Source organism: Microsporum canis, genomic scaffold (genome assembly GCF_000151145.1).
Source record: "Microsporum canis CBS 113480 supercont1.4 genomic scaffold, whole genome shotgun sequence".
NCBI lineage: Eukaryota > Fungi > Ascomycota > Eurotiomycetes > Onygenales > Arthrodermataceae > Microsporum > Microsporum canis.
In genome coordinates, this window is record NW_003299166.1 from 1,903,741 (window position 1) to 1,924,294 (window position 20,554).

General features: G+C 45.9%; 7 protein-coding genes across 7 annotated transcripts; 3 read left to right on the plus strand and 4 right to left on the minus strand.

The window, feature by feature from the left end:
- Positions 1-179: 179 nt before the first annotated feature.
- On the plus strand, positions 180-6,866 carry MCYG_04688 (DNA repair protein rad8; the record flags this gene model as incomplete). The annotated part of the gene is made up of 9 exons (XM_002846905.1): positions 180-645; positions 698-842; positions 898-4,688; positions 4,908-4,976; positions 5,055-5,131; positions 5,188-5,748; positions 5,808-5,892; positions 6,136-6,481; positions 6,539-6,866. 9 exons carry the CDS (start codon positions 180-182, stop codon positions 6,864-6,866), a joined length of 5,868 nt encoding a protein of 1,955 aa, XP_002846951.1.
- A 400-nt stretch (positions 6,867-7,266) lies between these two features.
- Positions 7,267-8,236, minus strand: MCYG_04689 (NADH-ubiquinone oxidoreductase 24 kDa subunit; the record flags this gene model as incomplete). The annotated part of the gene is made up of 3 exons (XM_002846906.1): positions 7,267-7,641; positions 7,719-8,009; positions 8,111-8,236. The coding sequence occupies 3 exons, from the start codon at positions 8,234-8,236 to the stop codon at positions 7,267-7,269; spliced, it is 792 nt and encodes a 263-aa protein (XP_002846952.1).
- Positions 8,237-8,657: 421 nt separating this feature from the next.
- MCYG_04690 (conserved hypothetical protein) lies at positions 8,658-11,265 on the minus strand (the record flags this gene model as incomplete). The annotated part of the gene is made up of 3 exons (XM_002846907.1): positions 8,658-10,775; positions 10,831-11,010; positions 11,239-11,265. 3 exons carry the CDS (start codon positions 11,263-11,265, stop codon positions 8,658-8,660), a joined length of 2,325 nt encoding a protein of 774 aa, XP_002846953.1.
- Positions 11,266-12,027: 762 nt separating this feature from the next.
- MCYG_04691 (conserved hypothetical protein) lies at positions 12,028-13,083 on the plus strand (the record flags this gene model as incomplete). Its single annotated transcript, XM_002846908.1, has 2 exons — positions 12,028-12,902; positions 13,002-13,083. The coding sequence occupies 2 exons, from the start codon at positions 12,028-12,030 to the stop codon at positions 13,081-13,083; spliced, it is 957 nt and encodes a 318-aa protein (XP_002846954.1).
- A 491-nt stretch (positions 13,084-13,574) lies between these two features.
- Positions 13,575-14,918, plus strand: MCYG_04692 (translation initiation protein Sua5; the record flags this gene model as incomplete). The annotated part of the gene is made up of 1 exon (XM_002846909.1): positions 13,575-14,918. One exon carries the CDS (start codon positions 13,575-13,577, stop codon positions 14,916-14,918), a length of 1,344 nt encoding a protein of 447 aa, XP_002846955.1.
- Positions 14,919-15,166: 248 nt separating this feature from the next.
- Positions 15,167-18,658, minus strand: MCYG_04693 (serologically defined colon cancer antigen 1; the record flags this gene model as incomplete). The annotated part of the gene is made up of 4 exons (XM_002846910.1): positions 15,167-16,793; positions 16,857-18,439; positions 18,507-18,575; positions 18,626-18,658. 4 exons carry the CDS (start codon positions 18,656-18,658, stop codon positions 15,167-15,169), a joined length of 3,312 nt encoding a protein of 1,103 aa, XP_002846956.1.
- A 514-nt stretch (positions 18,659-19,172) lies between these two features.
- On the minus strand, positions 19,173-19,844 carry MCYG_04694 (coatomer subunit zeta; the record flags this gene model as incomplete). Its single annotated transcript, XM_002846911.1, has 2 exons — positions 19,173-19,416; positions 19,480-19,844. 2 exons carry the CDS (start codon positions 19,842-19,844, stop codon positions 19,173-19,175), a joined length of 609 nt encoding a protein of 202 aa, XP_002846957.1.
- Positions 19,845-20,554: the final 710 nt, after the last annotated feature.

Here is a 20,554-nt window from a genome sequence, read left to right on the forward strand (position 1 = left end):
GGCACACTATCCTAGTCTTCACTATCCTTTTACCTTTTTCACAATGGTATAATGATAGCTCCCCTTTACACGTTAACTTCTTTACTACAGGTCGAGTCGTTAGGTATCTGAGAAATTGAATCTATACTACGTGTTCTGTGCCTCCTCATCCCTGGAGGACTAGCTGTCCCCCATTGAAGATGGATTTTGGCGAAGAATGCCTCTCCCCAAGCAAGACGGACGCGTCTAGTTCAATATCCTCAGTGGAAGACAGCAGTGTTCTATCTACCGGCACCTCGGACACGGATGTTGAATCTCTTCTCGACGCGTCAGTTGACCTTCGTCATCAAGAGAAAGTCTTGGAAGAGCCTCCCGCAGTGCGTGAAGCAGTAACGGAAGAAATTAGATCTATGCTGATATCAGTGCCTCCGGAAATACTCAGAGGAAAATACACTACTCTCCCAGGTGAACGGCCAAAGCCCGGACTTGACAGATCACTTCCACCAATCTGTAAAATTGAAGAGATTTTTGAAGATCTCACTGCTCAAGCATTGAAGAATGGCTTTAATTCCTTCCTTGACCATATTGGTTCTCATGAACTACGCGTCGCTACTATGTGTTCGGGCACTGAATCTCCCTTGCTTGCTCTAGAGATGATACAAAACAGTATGTCCAATGATTCTATTCTCCCAATTTTGGCTAATTGTTGGACTCTTAGGTCTTCGGCAACTTGTTGGCAAAACATTTCGCCTCCATCACTTATTTAGTGCAGAAATAGACGCGTTCAAGCAATCCTATATACAAAGGAATTTTGCGCCAGAAATCATATTCAGAGATGTTAATGAACTGGTTGCGGATGAAGCGTACGGCTAACCCTATTATCCATTTATTTGATCAGATAATAACGGCTTTGCATAGAACTACTGCATTCGGATCAGTGAGAAAAGTTCCAACTGATCCTGATTTATTGGTAGTTGGTTTCTCCTGTGTTGATTTCTCTGCGCTCAACTTTTATCGCAAAACTCTTGAGGAGATGGGGGAGTCGGGTCATACGTTCTACGGAGTACTACGGTACATGCAACGATGCCGCCCAGCATTGGTTGTCCTAGAAAATGTGTGCTCTGCCCCCTGGGAGCAAATCAAGACCATTATGCAAGAAATCGACTACAGTGGCTACCATATGAAGATCGACTCCAAGAACTACTACCTCCCACAGACACGTGAAAGAGGCTACATGATTTGCATCGATCAGAGGAAAATGGTGACAGAGCCCGTAGGAGATATCAAATCAAAGAAGCCATCCGCTTTCGCGCAGATGATGAAGAAGTTGGAACGCCCTGCAAGCTCTCCAGTTACCCAATTTCTGCTACGTAACGACGATATCCGCCTCCAGGATGCAGTTAGCGATATATCCGTGAATTCAACGAAGGATCGTCAAGCAGTTGATTGGACAAGATACAAGGCCCGCCACCTCGGGTATCGAATGAGAGAAGGTCTTGGGGATAAACGGCCATTGACTAAATGGCAAGACAACGGAGCCTGCCAGATGCCAGATTTCTATTGGCATGGGTGGAGCAGAACACAAACCGAACGTGTCTGGGATACTCTCGACGTTAACTTTTTGCGAACTATAGCACGGGGATATGACATCAGTTTTAAATCCAGGGTCATTGATCTCTCTCAAGGTTTAGACAGGGAGCTGGACCAGAGAGCATCTGGTGTTGCGGGATGTCTAACGCCCCGTGGGCAGCATTTCATAACCTCTAGAGGAGGTCCGCTTCTCGGGATCGAGGCTCTCGCACTACAGGGAATTCCAATTGACAAGCTTTTGATCAATAATGATGGCCAGCGTGATTTACATGACCTGGCAGGAAATGCAATGACCTCAACTGTAGTAGGAGCTGCTATTATAAGCGCTTTGACTTTAGGCTATCAAGCATTACCACATTACTCTACTTATTCTAATCTTGATAATTCTGAGGTCGTTACCCAGCCGCCTTCCACCACACAATGCCACGAGCTGATACCACTGGTGACAAATACCACAGGAGAGAGCGCTATCTCAGTAATGGATATATATCAGCTAGCTCTTAGAACCTCTCAGTTGTGCTACTGTGATGGTCAGATGGGGACGCGATCGGAGAGTATTCTTGTGTGCACGCTCTGCGATCATAAAGCATGCTCGAGGTGCGGAAAGAATCCTACACATTCCTACAAACGTGTAGATGCAGATGAACTGAAGCAGCGTCTACCTCCGATAGAGTTCCAAACGCGGGTCAAAACTAGACTGCCTATGCGCCTCATTGTTAGTGGTATAGACGTTGACATGTTCAGTCGTTTCCAAGAGCCAACTTTATCACCAGATGTTACCAAGGCTTGGGATGCATTCATGGCTGCAATTAAACCTGCTCTTGGAGAAGTTCTTAAATTCCAAGGTGTAACCAGGCAGCCTGCATGGGCTATCACTTATGAAAGCGCCAATTCTTTGCTAAAGCTCAACTGCACCACAACTGGCCTCCAATGGCTACTGTATGCTATACCAAGAAAAACAGAGCCAAGTAACTCACCACTTCGGCAAATCCTATCTTATCCAATTGCTAAAATGGTGCCGAGCGGTGCAAACATACTAGATGGAATATGGCAAATTGGGTCTCCTATCAGCTCACAGTTTGACCTTCTAGTAACAGGTGGTGGAGGGTTGATAGACTCCCTTCCGTCCCGGTCTGGCCTGCAACGCCCAAACTTTCGAAATCTGAAAACTTGGTCTGTCCTTCATATAGATGCAAAAGACGGAGATATGAGTAAATTGGAAGCTGATATTCGTGGCGCTTATAAGCTGCTGCCCGATTGTGGCACTTCCAGTGGGAGTTTACGCAAGCGACTGAATTCTCCAGGCGGCCCGATTTATTTATTTTTGGATCCTACAGAAATTGGACCCCATCAGTTGGATTCTTGGGTATTCTCAATAGATCACGAACGATTAGATTTTGGGCAAACAAGGAATATTATAGCCGAGATTCGCCCAAATTGGAACCCATTGTATCTCAACCAGGAACAAGAGATTGTTCAATGTTGGTACCGGAAATGGAGAGAATCAGCGGAAGTTTCGTTGAACGTTTATCAAACGTCACCTCCTCCACAATATTTTATACCAGGCCCTTTAGATATTGCCGCATCATGCAGCTTCACTTGTGACAATTCTTATTCTGCTGTGCTTCATTGCTCAATTCCAGCTGATTCTGCGGACATAGGAACAGCATTTGGAATACCAAAGCAAGAAAATTTGTTAGAATCTACCTCCATGCTCCGAAAATTTGCATGGATATTGCGGAGGGCAATTGGAATTACGCAGTTCGAAAATTGGGAGAATGTTGAAAACGATAGGGTGTGCTTTGGCCTAGACTGTTTAACATGCGCTCCTACGAAGCCTCGCTTGGCTTGGGCCCTCGATGAGAAGGATCGCGTATATGCATATGAAAACCCGGAAGATGCAGCCTCTTTTGAAAGAAGCATAAAGAATAGACCTGCACCGTTTTTGGGATTTACAACTTTTGACGAGCATTCAGTGTTTCACCTTCGAATTTGTCTTAATATCTTGAGTCTTCTTCATCGGGCAGTTGGCAACCTGGGCACAAAGGAGAATGTTTCTTTGCAATGGCGCCTATGTATAGATACAACGGGGTTTATCCCGCGGCGGTTACCGAAACTTTTGGAGCGAGACAACAAATTGGATATTGAACACGCCCAGCCCCCAAATTTCAAATACTATCATTTACGACCAGAACAACTGCGCTCTCTCCAATGGATGTGCCATCAAGAAAGCGACAAAGCCTCAGCATTTGTTGAGGAAGAAGTAGTTGAGGCTCTTCTACCTACTATCAACTGGCGGGCAGAAGGTAAGGCTTCAATAAGGAAACTGATACTTGGAGGGATCCTTGGAGACGAAGTTGGATATGGTAAGACTGCAATATCACTTGGTCTTATTGATATATACTACGAAAAGGACCGTGCTAGCGTTCCAAAACTTGTTAAGGGAAGAATCCCTATCAAAGCAACATTGATTTTGGTTCCTGGTCACCTCTTTGACCAATGGAAACGAGAGATACAAAAATTTTTGGGCAATACCTACAAAGTTTTGGAAATTAAAGCAAATTCTTCGTATGCTTCGGCTACAATACGCGACTTTGAGGAAGCGGATATTGTCTTGGTATCTACATCAATCCTGAAGGGAACATCTTACTATACTGTGATGGAGTGTTTTGCAGCTGCTCCCGAGCTACCCAAGGGGGAAGGCCGCATTTTCGTGGAATGGCTCAAAGATGCCCTTCACTCCCTGTCAGACCAAGTCGATCGGCTTATTACCTCCGGCGCCACGTCTGTCCTAAGCAATATTCATGATAGGAAAGAGGAGCTTCAACGAGGGAATGGCCTTTCAAAATATAAACCATCAAAGCGGTTGAAAGGGCAAAAATTTCAGGAGCATCTTGTGAAAATGCGACAGGCTGCTGCTGCCAGTTTACATGAGACTACATCAATGGATGACATAAGTGGAGACATGAACTCGGTGACTGTTGAGTTGGGAAAAAGAAAGAGAGAAGCCTCCATCATTGCCCCTGTGGCAGAGATTCCGCAGGATCTAAAGAAACAAAAGAAGGACATCCAACCCCAACGGAAGGATGGAGGAGTTTCTGTTGAAATATTCAAACTTTGCAAGTCAACCAACGACTGGAAAAGTGTTCGTTCACCATTACTGCATATGTTCGAGTTCAGTCGAATCGTCATTGATGAATTCACTTATTCAAAAGATCGGAACTACGCCGCTACTCTAATGATCTCTTCTCGAAAGAAATGGATTCTATCAGGGACGCCTCCTCTAAACAATTTTGCAGACATCAAGTCTTTCTCCCCATTTCTTGGAATTAACTTAGGTATTGATGAAGACGACGGTCGGAAGGTTGATAATGAGAGATTAAGAGTAATTCAACGTGAGAAGACGGGTATGGTCATTCATATTAGCCCTTTTCCTTTATCAGGATTACTAACGTGAACAGAGGTCGAACAATTTCAGCCTCTAGTGACCCGACGAAGTAGCGTATGGCACCAGAGAAGGCATCAACTGGCCCAAGAGTTCTTAGACCAGTTCATGAGGAAGGTAAGTCTCGACTCTACGACCAATGATTGAGGAAAGATATGTATTGACTTTTTTAGAATGTACCTGATATAGATGAAATTCCTTGGACCGAACATATCATTGGAGTATCCCTATCAGCAGCTGAACGTGCAGTTTACCTGGAGCTTTTCATGCAACTTATGTCTCAAAATTTGCGTCTCAGGAAACATGGACGAGGACTTTATGACTCTGAGGAGATCGCTCGTCTAGATGAAATCATTGGAACCAGCAGCGGCCCAGAAGAGGCGTTATCTAAATGTTGCTCTTTATTTACATTCACAGACTCTACACCTCTTCCGAGGCCCATGTCACAGGAGAAACCTGGAACAACGCATGAGGAAGACAATCCTCTCATGTCCATAAGACGTAAACAAATTGGTCGTCTTGCTGCGGATATTATCTCTCAGTTGAAAAGGGCCTTATGGCTCCGTCAGCAACTAGATGAAGGGACAGCACATTTTGATAGACTACTGGAAGGCATTCAGGAGGATAGATTTGGGGATCTACTTGTTACTCTTGGTATTAAAATGCTTCTCCACGATACAACATTGAAGTCAACTCCGGATGATGGTAGTATGTTCTACCTTACGGCACATGAGGTAGGCAGTCTATCCTTGGTAACTATCCCGTTTTACCACTGAGGCTAAGTTATATATAGAAGAAGAACCATCTGGACGATCCAAGGCCTGAGTTTCCTAAGAATCAGACGGAGCTTATCAGCGATCTCAATTACTGTACTGACAGTTTGCGCCGCCTTGTTTATGAAACGGTAGCTCATGCGCGAGCTCTAAGGCTGTATCAGGCAGTTCGATGCTTTCAGAGTCCTCCATCAGGTTCTAGGTTTACCTGCTATAGCTGCTGTAAGCAGAGAGATGATGCTCGACCGTTTTCCATCCTAGGGGAATGTGGCCACAGTGTATGTGAGTCGTGTCTAGAACGTTGCCAGCTTCGTGAAAGATGTTTATTACCTGGCTGCGGTGGAACAGTTCATGAGTACCGAATCATCAGATGGGCTGATCTATGCCATTTTGACTACAATGCACAAGACAGAGAGCTTGCAAAGTACGGTAGCTCAAAGTTTACAGCAGTTATCAACCTATTGCAAGATACGAAGAAAATTCCAGGCGATGACCAGGTTCTGCTCTTCATTCAATTCCCTGAGTTAATGGATGCAGCAGCAACTGCACTACAACTAGCAAATATACCTCACATCGTTGTCCAGCCAGGAGATCGAACTCCAGGAGGTAAAATATCTGAATTCCAGAACGGAAAGGAAACAGTTAAAAGTAAGGTGTTGATACTGAATCTTGGAGATGTAACTGCATCAGGACTGTAAGTAACCACCCTACATTCTCCATATATAACTTACGCCTAATCAAGTGAATATAGGAATCTACAAAATGCAAATCATATCATATTTTTTGGTCCACTGGTTGCTCGATCACAGTATGACTATGACTCTGGAATGGCTCAAGCAATCGGACGCTCACGCCGTTACGGTCAATTAAAACACGTACATATTTACCACGTTTTGGCTCTGAGAACTGTTGAAGTAAACATTTTTGAGCAACGGAGACGACAATATCTTGCAAAGAGGAGCGGCCACTTTGTTACAGTCGACAAGAGCGAGATTAGAGACACTGATGAGGTTGGCTGGCGAGGTTTTCCATTAGAAGGATCAAATGCAGAGAATTATGACGATTTTGATGAGAAATAGTTCAGGGTTTCTTTCTTGAGGTTTTTTTTTCTTGAGCCCATCTATCCAATATTCGTTGAGTTTACAATTCGGCCATGTACTTGAGATTCTCTGGTTAATTTTCATAGTAAACTTGATACTCTCCTGTCTATATGCCAGATACCCGATGTAGCTGGTTATAAAGACACTTAAGAAAGGGTTGGGCTAATCTTTCATATTAAGTCTCCCGTCTATGTTAGAGGCTCAAACTGAATAAAAAATAGCAAAGTAGATGACCGCATAACTGACCGGTGCAAGTTACTGTACAAAAATGGCAAAAGGTAGAAACTCGGCGGGATAAAATCACCTTCTCTCATTCTAGGAGATTCTTCTTCATCACGCTCATTTCAAACACACTCCCTATTCTCGAGCACATCCCAATTTACAACTCTCCGTCTTTTCTCAAAGTTTCATTTCCCCAAAGAGGCTCAGTCAAGCTTGTCAAGCCTGCGCTGTTCTCGCAGGTTTTTCTGCCACTCAATGGCCCTGGCGGTGGGACCTTTACATTGGACTGTGTTCCGTTCTCTGCAGCTACGGCACTAGCCTTGAGAGCATCGAGTAGTTGGATCGTAGTTTCTGGTGTGAGATCCTCATAGTAGTCATCGTTGATCTGGACCATTGGCGCATTTACGCAGGCTCCGAGACATTCGACTTCAAGGACGGTGAAGATACCATCTGGGGTTGTTGCACCGTGTGATGACACACCGAGATGTTCCGTTATAGCCTTGACGATCTTATCGCTTCCGCAACCGCCGAGCTGGCATGGTGTCTTGATACAGATTAGGATTAGAACATGGGGAATGTCACACGTCTAAGAGGGACAAGTAAACATACGGTGGTGCATATCTGAACAAAGTACTTTCCGACCGGCTCGCGATTGTACATGGTATAAAAGGTAGCAACCTCGTATACTCTCATGGGTGGCATTTCCAACATGCGCGCAACCTCGTTCATCACGCTGATGCTGGTGTATCCATGCTGTCGTTGCCCAAGGTCTAGTAGCGGCATAACTGCACCTTTCTTATACTGAGGAGGATAACGCTTAAGGATTTCATCGATAACAGTGAGGTTTTCCTGGGAGAATTTGAATGGAATGGTCGGGTTGTTGGTAGGTGTGTTTCGGTGCTATGGTTTACCTCGCATCAGCTTCCATTGGGCTTCATAAAGATGCTCAATCTTCCGAATTAAGGTAACTGAGTCAATCAAAACACCATATGAGTACTTACAACATGGAGGACATCACTCATAAGCGGTGAAGCGGTTGTGAATGTTCGACATTGCCGGGAAGAGATCTGTGGGAGATATTGTCGGCCGGCGTGCCGGAGGGTGAAGGGAAGTAGTTTCGAAGCCATCGCGAGGAACGATACACTCAGAGGCCCCCGGAGTACTAAAGGCGCAAAGACAATGACTCTTCTCGTTGCTGCTTCGGCGCTCGAAGATGTTCGATGTTCGATGGCTTCGACGAAGTTGAAGAAACGAACATGGAGTTGTTTTTCGACGCAGCCAATCAGCGTGCGTAGAATTGAAATCCATCAACAACTTCATTTTTCTGCTTTTTTGAAGCATCAAATATTCACAACAGTTACTGGACAAAGCAGCATGAGAAAGATAATTATTAGAGGAGATAATAGCGTTATTCGTTGTCACAAGGACTGAATTCAGATATACTAACTACTGATGCATCAATGGAATTCGTTAAATACATGATCATGATTAGAGACCAACGACTTCAGACACTTGGGATCTTTGCTTCATACTCAGCACAATTTGATATCAACTGCTTCTCCAGGAGAATCGCCCATTTGACTCGCCGTCCTTGTTGATGGAGACACTGCCTTTACCCCAGTCCTTGGCCCTCTTGCGATCGATGCAGACCTCCGCTCCTATCTTAGCGGAATCTCCCCTATCGAGCCCCTTTGGTTCAATCAGACGGACTCGGATCCTTTCATCTTCACTCACTGGTACTTGGTCGAGGACTACCAACGATACCGGTGAAGACTTGGTATTGTTGATTCGGCACACGCGAGTGAAGATTGCACAGTCTTCCTTGTTAAAATAGCCAGTTGTTGCACGTCTGACCTTGGGCTTTGAGTATGTCACCTGGATGGCTGGATCAACTCCGAGGTTAAGGTTGAAAGGGACGCCTGGGTTGCAATTTGGGATAGTTGCCTTGCCCAGGAACGCATCGTCGACGGTTAGACCAGCTTTGCCACGAAGGAGAGGAGTAGTTGACGTATTGGTAACTCTCCCTTTGAGGAATGCTGCCTGCTTTAGCTTTGGTATAATCACATGCGAGAATGTGACAGAGGACAGTTCGATTTCTGCGATGATATGGCGTCTGACATATGAGGATGGCTGTAGGGTACGCGATCCGGGCACATTATATGTGGTAGTAAGCCCATAGTCTTGGCGAGACGATTGCCTAAACGCAAGCACGTTTGACGAGCCATGGATAGTCGATGCATCGTCATCCAGTTGATCGTCATCATTGTCCTCGTCGTCGCTTTCATCAAGGTAAGGTGCCATCGCAGCACACTGAGCCATGTCATCCGGTTGATCACGGCCTCCGGCTGATCCTCCAAAAAGGACTGTCTGATTTAGCATTTGCTGCGCCATTGGTCGTTGGTATTCATTTTGGTATGAAGAAGAAGCAGGTGCCACAGGAGCGGAGCCAAATAGTCCTCCCGCGGGCATACGTGGAGGAGGTGGTGGTGGTGGAAACGGCTGTGAAGTGGTGTCGCGACTTGCTTTCATATATCTTACTGTCGGTTCATTTGCCGGCCCTTCCAAGTTGTGCCTGGTGTGCCTGCTTGATTTCTTTTGGGTTTCGGCACTGGCTGTAAGCGCACCACTCCAGTGGCTCATCCGCTTTGGTGCCAACGTGTCAGTCGCGACCTCTAGTTCCATCACATCATGTTTCCTTAGTCCAACGTTCCATGGCAGGAGAGAAGGAATGTGCTCATCAACTCCCGAGAAACTGGTCTGAGATGTAGAGAGAATGATGGTTGTATCCTTCCAAGTCTCAAAGCTCCGGTTATAATATTCCGCTCTATAGACCAGTTTCCCAGAAGATGTTGGTGTATTTAGCATCAGGTCATAGCGTGGGGTCCAGCGGGCAAAACTCGTCACATAGGTCAATGATAGAGTAATGGTATCATCAAAATCCGGCTTCTTGGCTGAAACAACGGATCCTCGTCTGCTTGTAGGTGTAGTCCCATCTCCATGCCCTTCAACGTGAAGAACAACACGGCCAATACGGGGCGACCAAAACATACGGATTTCCCCGAGTACTTCTCTCTCTTTCTTCCGTCTTAGGTCTCTTTCTTTTCGCTTTGCCTCTCTCTCCTTGCGTGATGGCTTTGCGGCACGAGCTCTTTCCCTGTGGAAATTATCCTCAAGCCGTTGTTTCTTTCGCTCTAACTTTTCCTTCTTCTCATTTAACTCAACGGTTTCTGTCTCTGATTTCTCATATAATTCCCGTAGGCTTGCCCGTTGCTTCTGGTAGACGCCTATATATTCCGATACCTTGTCCACCTCAACATCCTTTGCCAACATGCTCTTGCCATAGGTATCAAGAAAAGAGAGAGACTGTGTAGACGAGGTTTTGTCATTTTCGAGGAAAGCAAGTCTGGTATTTATCCGCTTTATCTCTTCTATGACTTTGTCTAGCTCTGACCTATCGACTCCGAAGTCGTCATCCGGGTCTTCCGAGTCGGTGTCATCGTCCTCGCTCTCCTCTTCAGATGGATAAAGGTCATTAAATTCCTCATCACGATAAACTACCAGAGTTTGGATATCAGTGATAGTGGCTGGCCCATGGCCAGTGACACGAAGTGAGTCAAAGTCGATTCTTGGATCAAAACCACAAATGGTGATTTCATTTGGACCAGCCTACCTTTTAATCAGTACAAGGCGTAGAATAATTGAATACAAGCTGCGAACTCACCTTGATCGGCACATCAGCCAGTTCACGAATAACTGTAGCCCGCTCTGGTGCCAGTGTAACAGTTTTTGTTGGAGTTCCCTGAAGGGACAACTCCACGGTGTTTACTTCATCAGAAGCCATAGTATCTGTGTAGGAGTGGGAGTGGATATCGTATGTAGCGGGGTTTTTGTAGTTAACAAACTAGCGTTGAATGTATATCAACAAAGCCCCTAGAACAGGTTAACTAGAGAAAAATAGGTAGAGTAATAGTAGGAATGGGAGTTTACAAGTGAGGAAACCAGAGAATGCTGCCTCTTTATATACATAGCGTTACAGCTCCTGATGCGGCTCAACGTTGCTGCCTTGGCTTCGGAATACGAAGGCGCCACCATAGTAGATACACGGCATACAAGGTTTTCAAGACCATACCACATGTAGTGCCAACAGGCGAGACATCTTTATGTGCAGCAAGCCATATCAGCTCAGCCGAGCAAAATTAATTAATAATAAATATCGTCAAATTGCTAATTTATCGAGCCGTTTGATCTGTTTCTTTCTCGTAGACACGGTTATGTAATCAATACATCGATGATGTAATATTATATCACGTGATTAAATACGCCGCAAAACCGCCTAATTCCTCGGATATTTCTGATCGACGGTATCGGAAGCCCATCCTATAGCCAGCTGCCCAATAAGATATATACACCTGATTAAATATTTCGTTATTAGCTAAGAGATAACAGCACAAAAACCGCTGTATAACTCAAAAATGGAACAACGTACCACATCAGGTTAGCAGTGCCAAGGTAGGCATCCGAGACCGTCGATCAGCGGGAATAAGGCGGCCGCAAAACCCTAATTAGCTTACATAATATGCATAACTTAAAAGGGCAGAAGATTCGATGAAACCCAAAAAGGAAACTGAATCAACAACATTTGATGTTTATTGTACAGCCAACACTCTGGCGCCGCCGTACATTGACTTGCACAGTAGCAGTATCGATGGCTGTTAACGGAATGCTCAGATACGCACCTCGAGACCAGATTCTAATGCGTTAGTGTGACGATGACTCACGATATTGACGATTGACAGAATGTGGAATACTGCACCTCCGCCTTCGATTTATTCTTCTATAGTTTAAACAGACCCCCATAGGATTGTTACCTAGGGCCGTTTCGGCTCACTCTTGTCGTAAAGCTGGTGACTTCACAACCATGCCTGAGATGGCACCTGGTTACCCAGAGCCCCTCGTTATTTCGCCACTTGATGTGCATCAGTATACCTTCATCCTCCTCCATGGCCAGGGCTCAAGTGCTGTGAAATTTGGGCCCACTCTTCTGTCGTCTCCAATATCTGGCCTCCCCGGTTCTACATGCCCAGAGTGCACGCTTGCATCTACATTCCCGCACGCCAAGTTTGTGTTCCCTACTGCCTCCAGGCGTCGCGCGACTGTCTATAAGCGGAGCATTATCAACCAGTGGTTTGATAGCTGGACTCTTAGCACAGATACAGCACCCCCTGCAACAGCTCTTGAGAGACAGATGCGTGAATCGCTCCAAATCGATGGGCTCCGTGAGACAGCCACCTATCTTCACGAGTTACTGAGGCGAGAGGTATCATTGCTTGGAGGCAATTCCAAGCGTGTCTTCCTTGGGGGATTGAGCCAGGGCTGTGCGGCTTCCTTGGTAGCCTTGCTCCTATGGGATGGGGGTCCGTTGGGCGCAGCAATTGGCATGTGCGGGTGGCTACCATTTCAAAGACAAATGGACCTCGTTGCGCGGGGAGTAGATGATATTGAAGAAGGTGCCCATGTTGGTGACGAGGACTTTAATCCCTTTGAAGACTCAGCCGATAGTTCAGACAACAATGACATATCGAAGTCTCCCAGGCCACCACCGGTCCAAGCAGTGGCTTTCCTAATGGAGGAACTCGAAATTTCCTTGCCCAGTACCCTACCCTGCACGCTGCCATTTCAAGATACTCGTCTATTTATTGGCCATGGAGTGGAGGATCAAAAAATACCTGTATGCCTGGGAAGGGAGGCAGCAAGCTTTCTAGATACTATGGGGATGGAAGTCACTTGGAAAGAGTATGAAGGCCTCGGACATTGGTACTCGGAGAACTTGTTAAGCGACCTAGTCGGATTTCTAAAGCAGAATAGCCTTCTGGCTGACTGACCTCACAATAGCTGGCTTTCATCTGTTTTTATAGGACTTACCATGCCAACAAGTACTTATTCGCTGGATTCATATTCAAGCCATCAAAATTAAAAATATGACGTTTATTTTTACCATCACGTGCTCAATATCAAACCTTAAGTTTGACTCGAAAAAGTCATGAAAATCAATTTTTATAATCAAAAACGCTTCGAGTTTCTTGTTAAATATTTGTCTTTCTCTTTTCCAGATAAATAGAATAGTTCTATACCCTTTATCTTGTCGATACCAAAATACTTGGGTTTAGGTCTAGCTATATTCCTTGAGAGCAAATCTTGAGCAGTATCTGGTGGATCAAAGTGTGACTCAGCCTGAGAATTACTTGCATGCACTTCTCCCGCATCATACTTGGGCCTTCACATCCATAAAAAGATTTTGTTTGCTATTAGCATCAATATTTCTTCTGGAAAGTGTTGGTTGCGGCCACGGCTACTGTTAGTTTTTCTCGTGCCCTTTGCCCTTATCTAGGGCGCTGCAAAGGGTGTGCAGTTAGACTGTATAGCGCTGCTGCTAGCCCACTGCCTAGAGACGATGTTTTAAGGACAATGCCTGAGAAGATAGATCAAGAGGGTGCTGGGCGGGTCACTCGAATACTACCCGTCCACCGATTTGCAGACTGCTCACCAGGTCAAGACATCTTAGCAAAATGGGCTGGACAGGTCAAACAGGAAGGGCCCGAAGTTACAGCTCTTCTTGAAGCTGCGGAGGCTATCCGTACTAGTGATGTCCCTGTGGCCTTTCCGACGGAAACAGTGTATGGATTAGGAGCAGACGCTACACGCAGTGCAGCGGTTCAGGGAATATACAAGGCGAAACAGCGGCCATCGGACAATCCACTTATTGTTCATGTCAGCTCTAGGGAACAACTTGAACGACTTCTTCAGACTTCTCAGCCGTCAAATGGGGCCATACACAACCCTACTGCATCACCTATTCCGAAAATATATGAACCAGTAATCGAGAAATTCTGGCCAGGAGCGCTAAGCATTATCCTTCCCAACCCCTCTCATTTGCCTTTAGCACCGGAAGTCACTGCGAGTCTCTCAACTTTTGCCGTACGGATGCCTTCATCTCCCCTGGCGCGACTCCTGATCGCACTTGCTGATAGGCCAGTGGCTGCACCGTCCGCAAATGCTTCTACAAAACCTTCTCCTACCACTGCACAGCATGTATATACAGATCTTCAGGGACGCATTGATATCATCCTAGACGGCGGACCATGTGGAGTGGGTGTTGAGAGTACCGTTGTCGATGGGCTTAGTTCGCCACCTGCAATTCTCCGACCAGGTGGAGTTGGCATTGACGAACTACGAACTTGCCCGGGATGGGAGAATGTGCAAATTGGCTACAAGGACGGAGCTTTACAAGGCAAAGCTACTCCTCGAGCTCCAGGGATGAAGTATAAGCATTATTCTCCAAAAGCAAGGGTTGTCCTTTTCGAGGCTGGGCAGGACATCTCCTTTGTTACGAACCGAATAATTACTGATATCAATAAACGATCCGAGCCGGGAAATGATGCAACTTTTTTCTCATCTATCGGTATTATTCGAACGAAAACGTGGAAAAAGGGGCTGGGGATATCTCAACCACCGCCCAATGATGCAAATGGTGAAGTTGCACCTTCGACTATAAACTCGCCCGCCGATATACCAATAACATGTAACGAAATCAGTTCAACCTCACAAATCACCCACATGTTTGATATATATTTAGGAGACGACACTTCGTCCATTGCTCGCGGCTTGTTCTCTGCCCTTCGCAGCCTTGACGAAAGGAATGTATCCGTTATCTACATTGAAGGAATATCAGATACCGAAGGAGATTTAGCGGCAGCTGTCATGAATCGATTACGAAAAGCTGCTGAGGAAGAAGTCAAGGTTTCTCAATGAAGCCTTGATTAGTGAGAGATACGCTGTTATAAAAGGATAATGAAAAGGAATATGGTGAAAAGCACATCTTCTAATTGGCACTTGGTCTGGTTGGATTGCATACTAGAAAATAGACGGAAGAGTCAGTGACGGGTTGAGGAAATAGGTCGAAGTATTCTGTGATTTGTACGTCGCTCATTAGTTCCTGTGGAATCAACTATATACTTGGGGATATTCTGCGATACCACGGAACAGAAGATAAATATATCTTATTTCTTTTTGCCTCCTTTACCCCCTTTAGCGGTCCCTGTTTTCTTCCCCTTTCCTTTCCCTTTGCCTTCTACGCTCTTTGGTCCCACGCCAGAACTGGAGCCTCCGGCACCAGCAACAGAAACAATAGTAAACCCACCAACAGGTAATGTATTCATAACCTCAACGTCTCTCCAGGCTTTAATACAGTCCAGTTCCATAGAAAGCAACTGGTTTGCATCTTCAGCGTTTTCAGTTGATTCCTCCGCTGTATCCTTGACCTCTTCAGAATCGCCTGTGTGTGGAGGTTTACTCCCAGTAGACCGTGCTTGTAAGGCACTGGCATCATGTATCCATTTAGCAAGTATATCCTTAACGGCTTTTCCCTTCTTTACCTTTCCGGGTTGTAGCTTTGCACGGTACTTATACTGTCCCAGCGCGGTCCAGGGGGCGCATACGGGGATGGCAGCTTCAATTTCATCTCCCTCCACTGGAGTTCCAACCAGAGCAGGCAGCATTGAAAAGTCGAGTTTATGTTCCTCCCCAGAAGCATCCTCTACGGAGTGCCGGGTAAATGCTTCTTGCTGCCGCTTCACCGCCTGCAGGGCACGTTCATGTTGTGCTCTACGTCGTTCCTTTTGTGCTTCACGCTCAGCTTCAATATCTGCCTTCGTTTTTGTTTTGTTAACGGTTGTAGACCCAGGGGCTGATCCCAGGAGTCGCAGTGCAAGCTTACGATCTTCTTCATCTTGATCTTTGTATTTTGTAGCTAGCTTCTTTGCCTTCCCTCGTTTACCGCGAACGGGCGGCTTGGATTTCTGTGTTCCTGTAGAGCTGATAACCGACGGTGTTGCCGGCCGAGACCCTTGAATAGCTGAAGGGGCTGACAACTGAGTTTCGTCTTCGGACTGGTCAGCATCCTCTTCCACTTCATCTGCATCCACGGAGTTATCTGGGACAAGTTCCCTCTCAACCTGCGGGGCGTCCCGCTTCTCATCGTCGTGCGAGTAACCCAGATTTGAATTTGTGGCCTCATCGTTTTCAAGTTGTACAGACTGTACTGTTTCCTCCAAATGTGTATTTTTCTTGTCATCTTCGTGCTCTTCCTCCCCCCCTGTATCTGACGCGGATGCATCTGCATATTCGCGAGACACATCTTCCTGATGGTCCGATTGGCCAGTTTCTGCCTGCAATGCATCGGGTGCACTGGATGAATGTTGATCATTTATCTCAATTTCATCTGACGCGGACGGTACAGACTTCGTGTGGTTCTGAACACTTTGAGGCGAGAGTTGGAATAATACCGCAAACCCTAGAACAATCTGTCCCGGCGGAAGGTGGTTTTTCTCCCCCTTTATCATAAAATGGCCGGCTTTAAGAATATCACCGGTAGAAGTCACCTTTGACACCTGAGATGCATGAACCCACCACCCACCCATTGCTGCTTTGGTATCCCAAGCCTTTGAGGAAGCAACAGAGTATGCACTCGCCTGTGAGATTGTATTGGGAGGAATTGGATCATCCGGGAATTCGGGTTTATTCTTTACAATCAACGGAACTCCACCCTCCAGGTCAGTATGTACATAGATGTCTCCTTTTTTAAGATAGCGCTGAAATAGTATCTCGTCCTGCTGTTGATCTCTCCCCCTATCCCGGAATTATTAGCTTTGATATTATCGGCAACATGATAAATGACTTGCGCGCACTTACCCGATAACAAGGTAACCATCTGAGGAGATGAAAAAGAAGAACTTTTCAAACCACGCTGGGTTTCTGGCTCGGCGAAGAACAGGCTTCTCCTGCTTCAGCGCAAGCTTGAGATCCGCTTTGACCTTCTTCTCGGTGCTCTTGATGGCTTTGGTAGAAGCCTTCAGTGTCTTCTCTTCCTTCACAGCTGCTATTTTCTTCTCGTCATAGTACTGTCGAGCGTTAGCCCATGGAGAAATCCCCAGATCGATATCAATGCTCAATCGGTTGTCCTTCCTCTCCTTTTTCTCTTTCTGAGTTTTTGCCGTCATTTTCTTGTGCTTGGGCCTCTCATATTCATCATCGCCGTAGTCATTATCCTCGTCCTCGTCGTCTCCCTCAGATTCATCTGACTCCTCATCTTCATCTTCAGTTTCAGCTGTTTCCTCAGTTAGGAGGATTGTGATTGTATTCTCATACAGTTTAAGAGGTAACTTTATACACAGAGCAACGGGATTACCCTTCGCCTGTTCCATTTCAATCAACCTAGCAATCTCAACCCAGTCCATGCCCTGCGCAACCAGGCCGTTGACAGCATTTATCGCGTCCTCCACTTGTGGAAGATTCGCTTCAATAGCATGCGCCTTTCGAACGTGAAACTCTTGTTTCTCTTTTAGAGCATTCACTCTCTTTTCATGGTCTCGCTTTGTAGCTTCAAGTTTTTTTCTCGCAGCATCCTCGCGTTCCGTCAAACGAGACTCAAGCTTCCGAGCTTCTATTGAAGAGAAATATTTATCAACCGCACTGTTAAAAGTGTCAAAGCGTAGCATAGTTGTATTCGGGAGGTCTTTCGATTGACTGGGTTCGAACGGGTGAAAGTCTCTAAATTCAATCGTAGGAGCCGACTGTGTTCCCTCTGCTCCGTCAGCAGTTCCGGGTACGATGTTCTTGGCTAGGATGTACCCAGGGGTCTGACGGTCGGAGGATAATGCATTATTCACTCGATCAGCCTCTTGAAGAACACCCATAAGACCATGAATCAAATTATTGTCAGTCAGGATTTGTGCTGGCTGAAGCTTCGAATCAAATCCAATAATATGAAAGGCATGGTCAAGTAATGTAGGAGGATATTCTGGAAATCCAAAATATAAACTCCGCTTCAGCACCTTTGATCCGGTGTCCTTTTCGAGTGTGGCCTTGAGCCTGTCGATGGTGAGTGGAGGAATGCCATTATAATTCATCTTGCTTTCCAACTTATACGACATGCCGACCTTGACCTCCTCAACATCACTTCCGGGAGCAACATGCCGCAGCAGCGCAACAATCCCATACTTTGCGTCCGTCAAGATGAGATTCCCGGCCGCAAAAAACTCCAAGTATAAACGGAAAAGACCATCACTTATCTCGAACTCAAGGATTCGGTCTGTACCTATCTGGCGGACGCCGGTGATTCGTCTCGTTTTCAGGAGTTTCCGGAGCCGGCTGACAAAGTGAGAGGGTGCGTCTGCTGTAGTGCGTGATGACTCCGTGAGGTGGCAGTGGAAACCCGCATTGATGATAAGCTGTTTTTTAATATCGGGTAGCGCGAGTTTGAAAAGAAAGGTGCGCTATATAACATGATAACTGTCAGGATGAATCAAACTTGAGCAGATGTGAAGATCGCGCAGGACATACTGGTGAGATATCGTAGATGTTGGCGATTCTCAGGCCAAGGATATTGGCAGAGAGCTCACGGCTTATGACCTGATAATAGTTAGCAAGGAGTAAGTAGAAGGAAACTAGCGGCCACATACCTTTACATCCAAGGAAGAATATCTCTGCTTCATTTTTATAATTCTGCTTGTTCCGTCGTGGTTTGCACAACAAAATATATTTAAATGTGAGTAATATTGAACAAAACAAAAGTGACGTAGGCGGCGGCTGACAAAGCGATCAAAGATCGATATCAAAAAGTTTTAGCACCCCAGCGTGTTCAATAAGTTTGCAACAGATGGAGATACTCCTTTAGATACGTTTTGTAGCTGGTAAGGTGTTTCCATGGGCCAAAATTTAATAGCTAGGATAGATCAAGCGGCGAGGATAAAAAGAGAAAAGAGGAACAGAATATCAGCCAAATATATGCCAGGGGCATATCTGTATTAGAGTGATCGGTAAACATACACCACATCTCAGGCAAGATAAAATATAAAAGAGACATTCATTCAGAATCAGCCGTTACGCCATAATGCCCACCAAAAGATAGGACGTCATAAGAAAGGCAAGAAAATGAAAAGATCTATGCCAAACCCTGTGGAATAGATAGATAGAAAAGGAAGAAAAGCGGCACAGAATGACTTTTTTTTATAGGCCTTGTCGTAGCTGTTCTGCCAGCCTTCTCTTTCCAAACTCCCATGCATTTAGCAGCCCCTGCTCAGACAGATCTATGTTCTTCATATTTGGAGCATCTTGCGCAGGAGCCTTGCTGACACGAGAGGCAACCTGAACAGGGTCCGTCTCCAGCACGATGCCGTCATCGATAATCTCGTCAATTGCAAGAGAGACAAGGTCGTAGTTCTCAACGATGGTGCGTTTATCAGTTGATCCCCTATAAGCCGCTTCAGTCAGTTCTATGGTTCATTATACGGTAATCAAACGAGCCAATGCATACCCCAGCAGTATACTGAGAGAGTCTCTGAGGGTGACGACCACGTTATAGAGCAGGACTTCGTTCTCCTCTGCGCTTCCAACGACGTAGAGCATGACGTCGCCTTCGAACTTGAAGACGACCACGCGGTTATCGTAAAGTATTATATCGCTCGACTGCTTGTTTGTCTTCTCCAACAGACCCTTCTCGAACGACTTCTGGTCTTTGACTGTCGGGTAGGGGTTTACACCAGGGTAGTCTGTCGATTCTGCAGCTACGCCAGCTGGTGGGTGAGGCGCGGAGTAGTACTTTGCGAATATCCGGGAGCAGTCGTCGGTGGCCATAATAAGGACCGCATTGACGGAGAACAGGGAGAGAGGAGCCGGCATCTTGACTGTCTGTATAGCTTTCGCTGTGCTGTCTTGTCGTGTTTGTTATCTTCTTCTGCTCGACTTTCTTTGCTGGCTTCATTGATTTGTCACGTGATATCAACTTCCTCCTTTTTCAACATCAAAAGAACAGAAAACAACAACAATCATAATAACAAGAAGATCTCTTGTTCAACATATATCTACATATAATATATTTATATATACGTATATGTCATGAATTTAAATATATCTCAAATGTATACTGTACTGTTGAATATGATAAAAATACCAGCCAGGTCTATCCAAATATAGCTTCACTCTATACCTTCACCACCCAAAAACATCTTCTATATTGGCGAAGCAGAACGTCAAAAGGAGAAGCAAAAAAGGTTCGTACCAGGCCCTGCAGAGCCGGTACTACTCCTTGCCCCCCTCACCGCTACCAGCCAGGGGCGTCCCCCACGGCTGGTGCTGGCCAGAGGCTGCGGTCACGAGAGAAAGCCAGTCAAAGGCAAGTCCCCAAAGGGACTCAAACCTGACTTTTTTTCTCTCGTCCGCAGCGAGGTTCGAACTCCCGGCCTTTCCTGTGGCGTGCAGGTGGTTAGACCGCTACGCCACTGGGCCGTCCGGGTGTTGATGGTCTCTCTGCTCAGGGCCTTTTATGTCCTCTGCAAAATATCATATCAACATACATCCATGTATCAACGTCATATAATCCATATTACCGG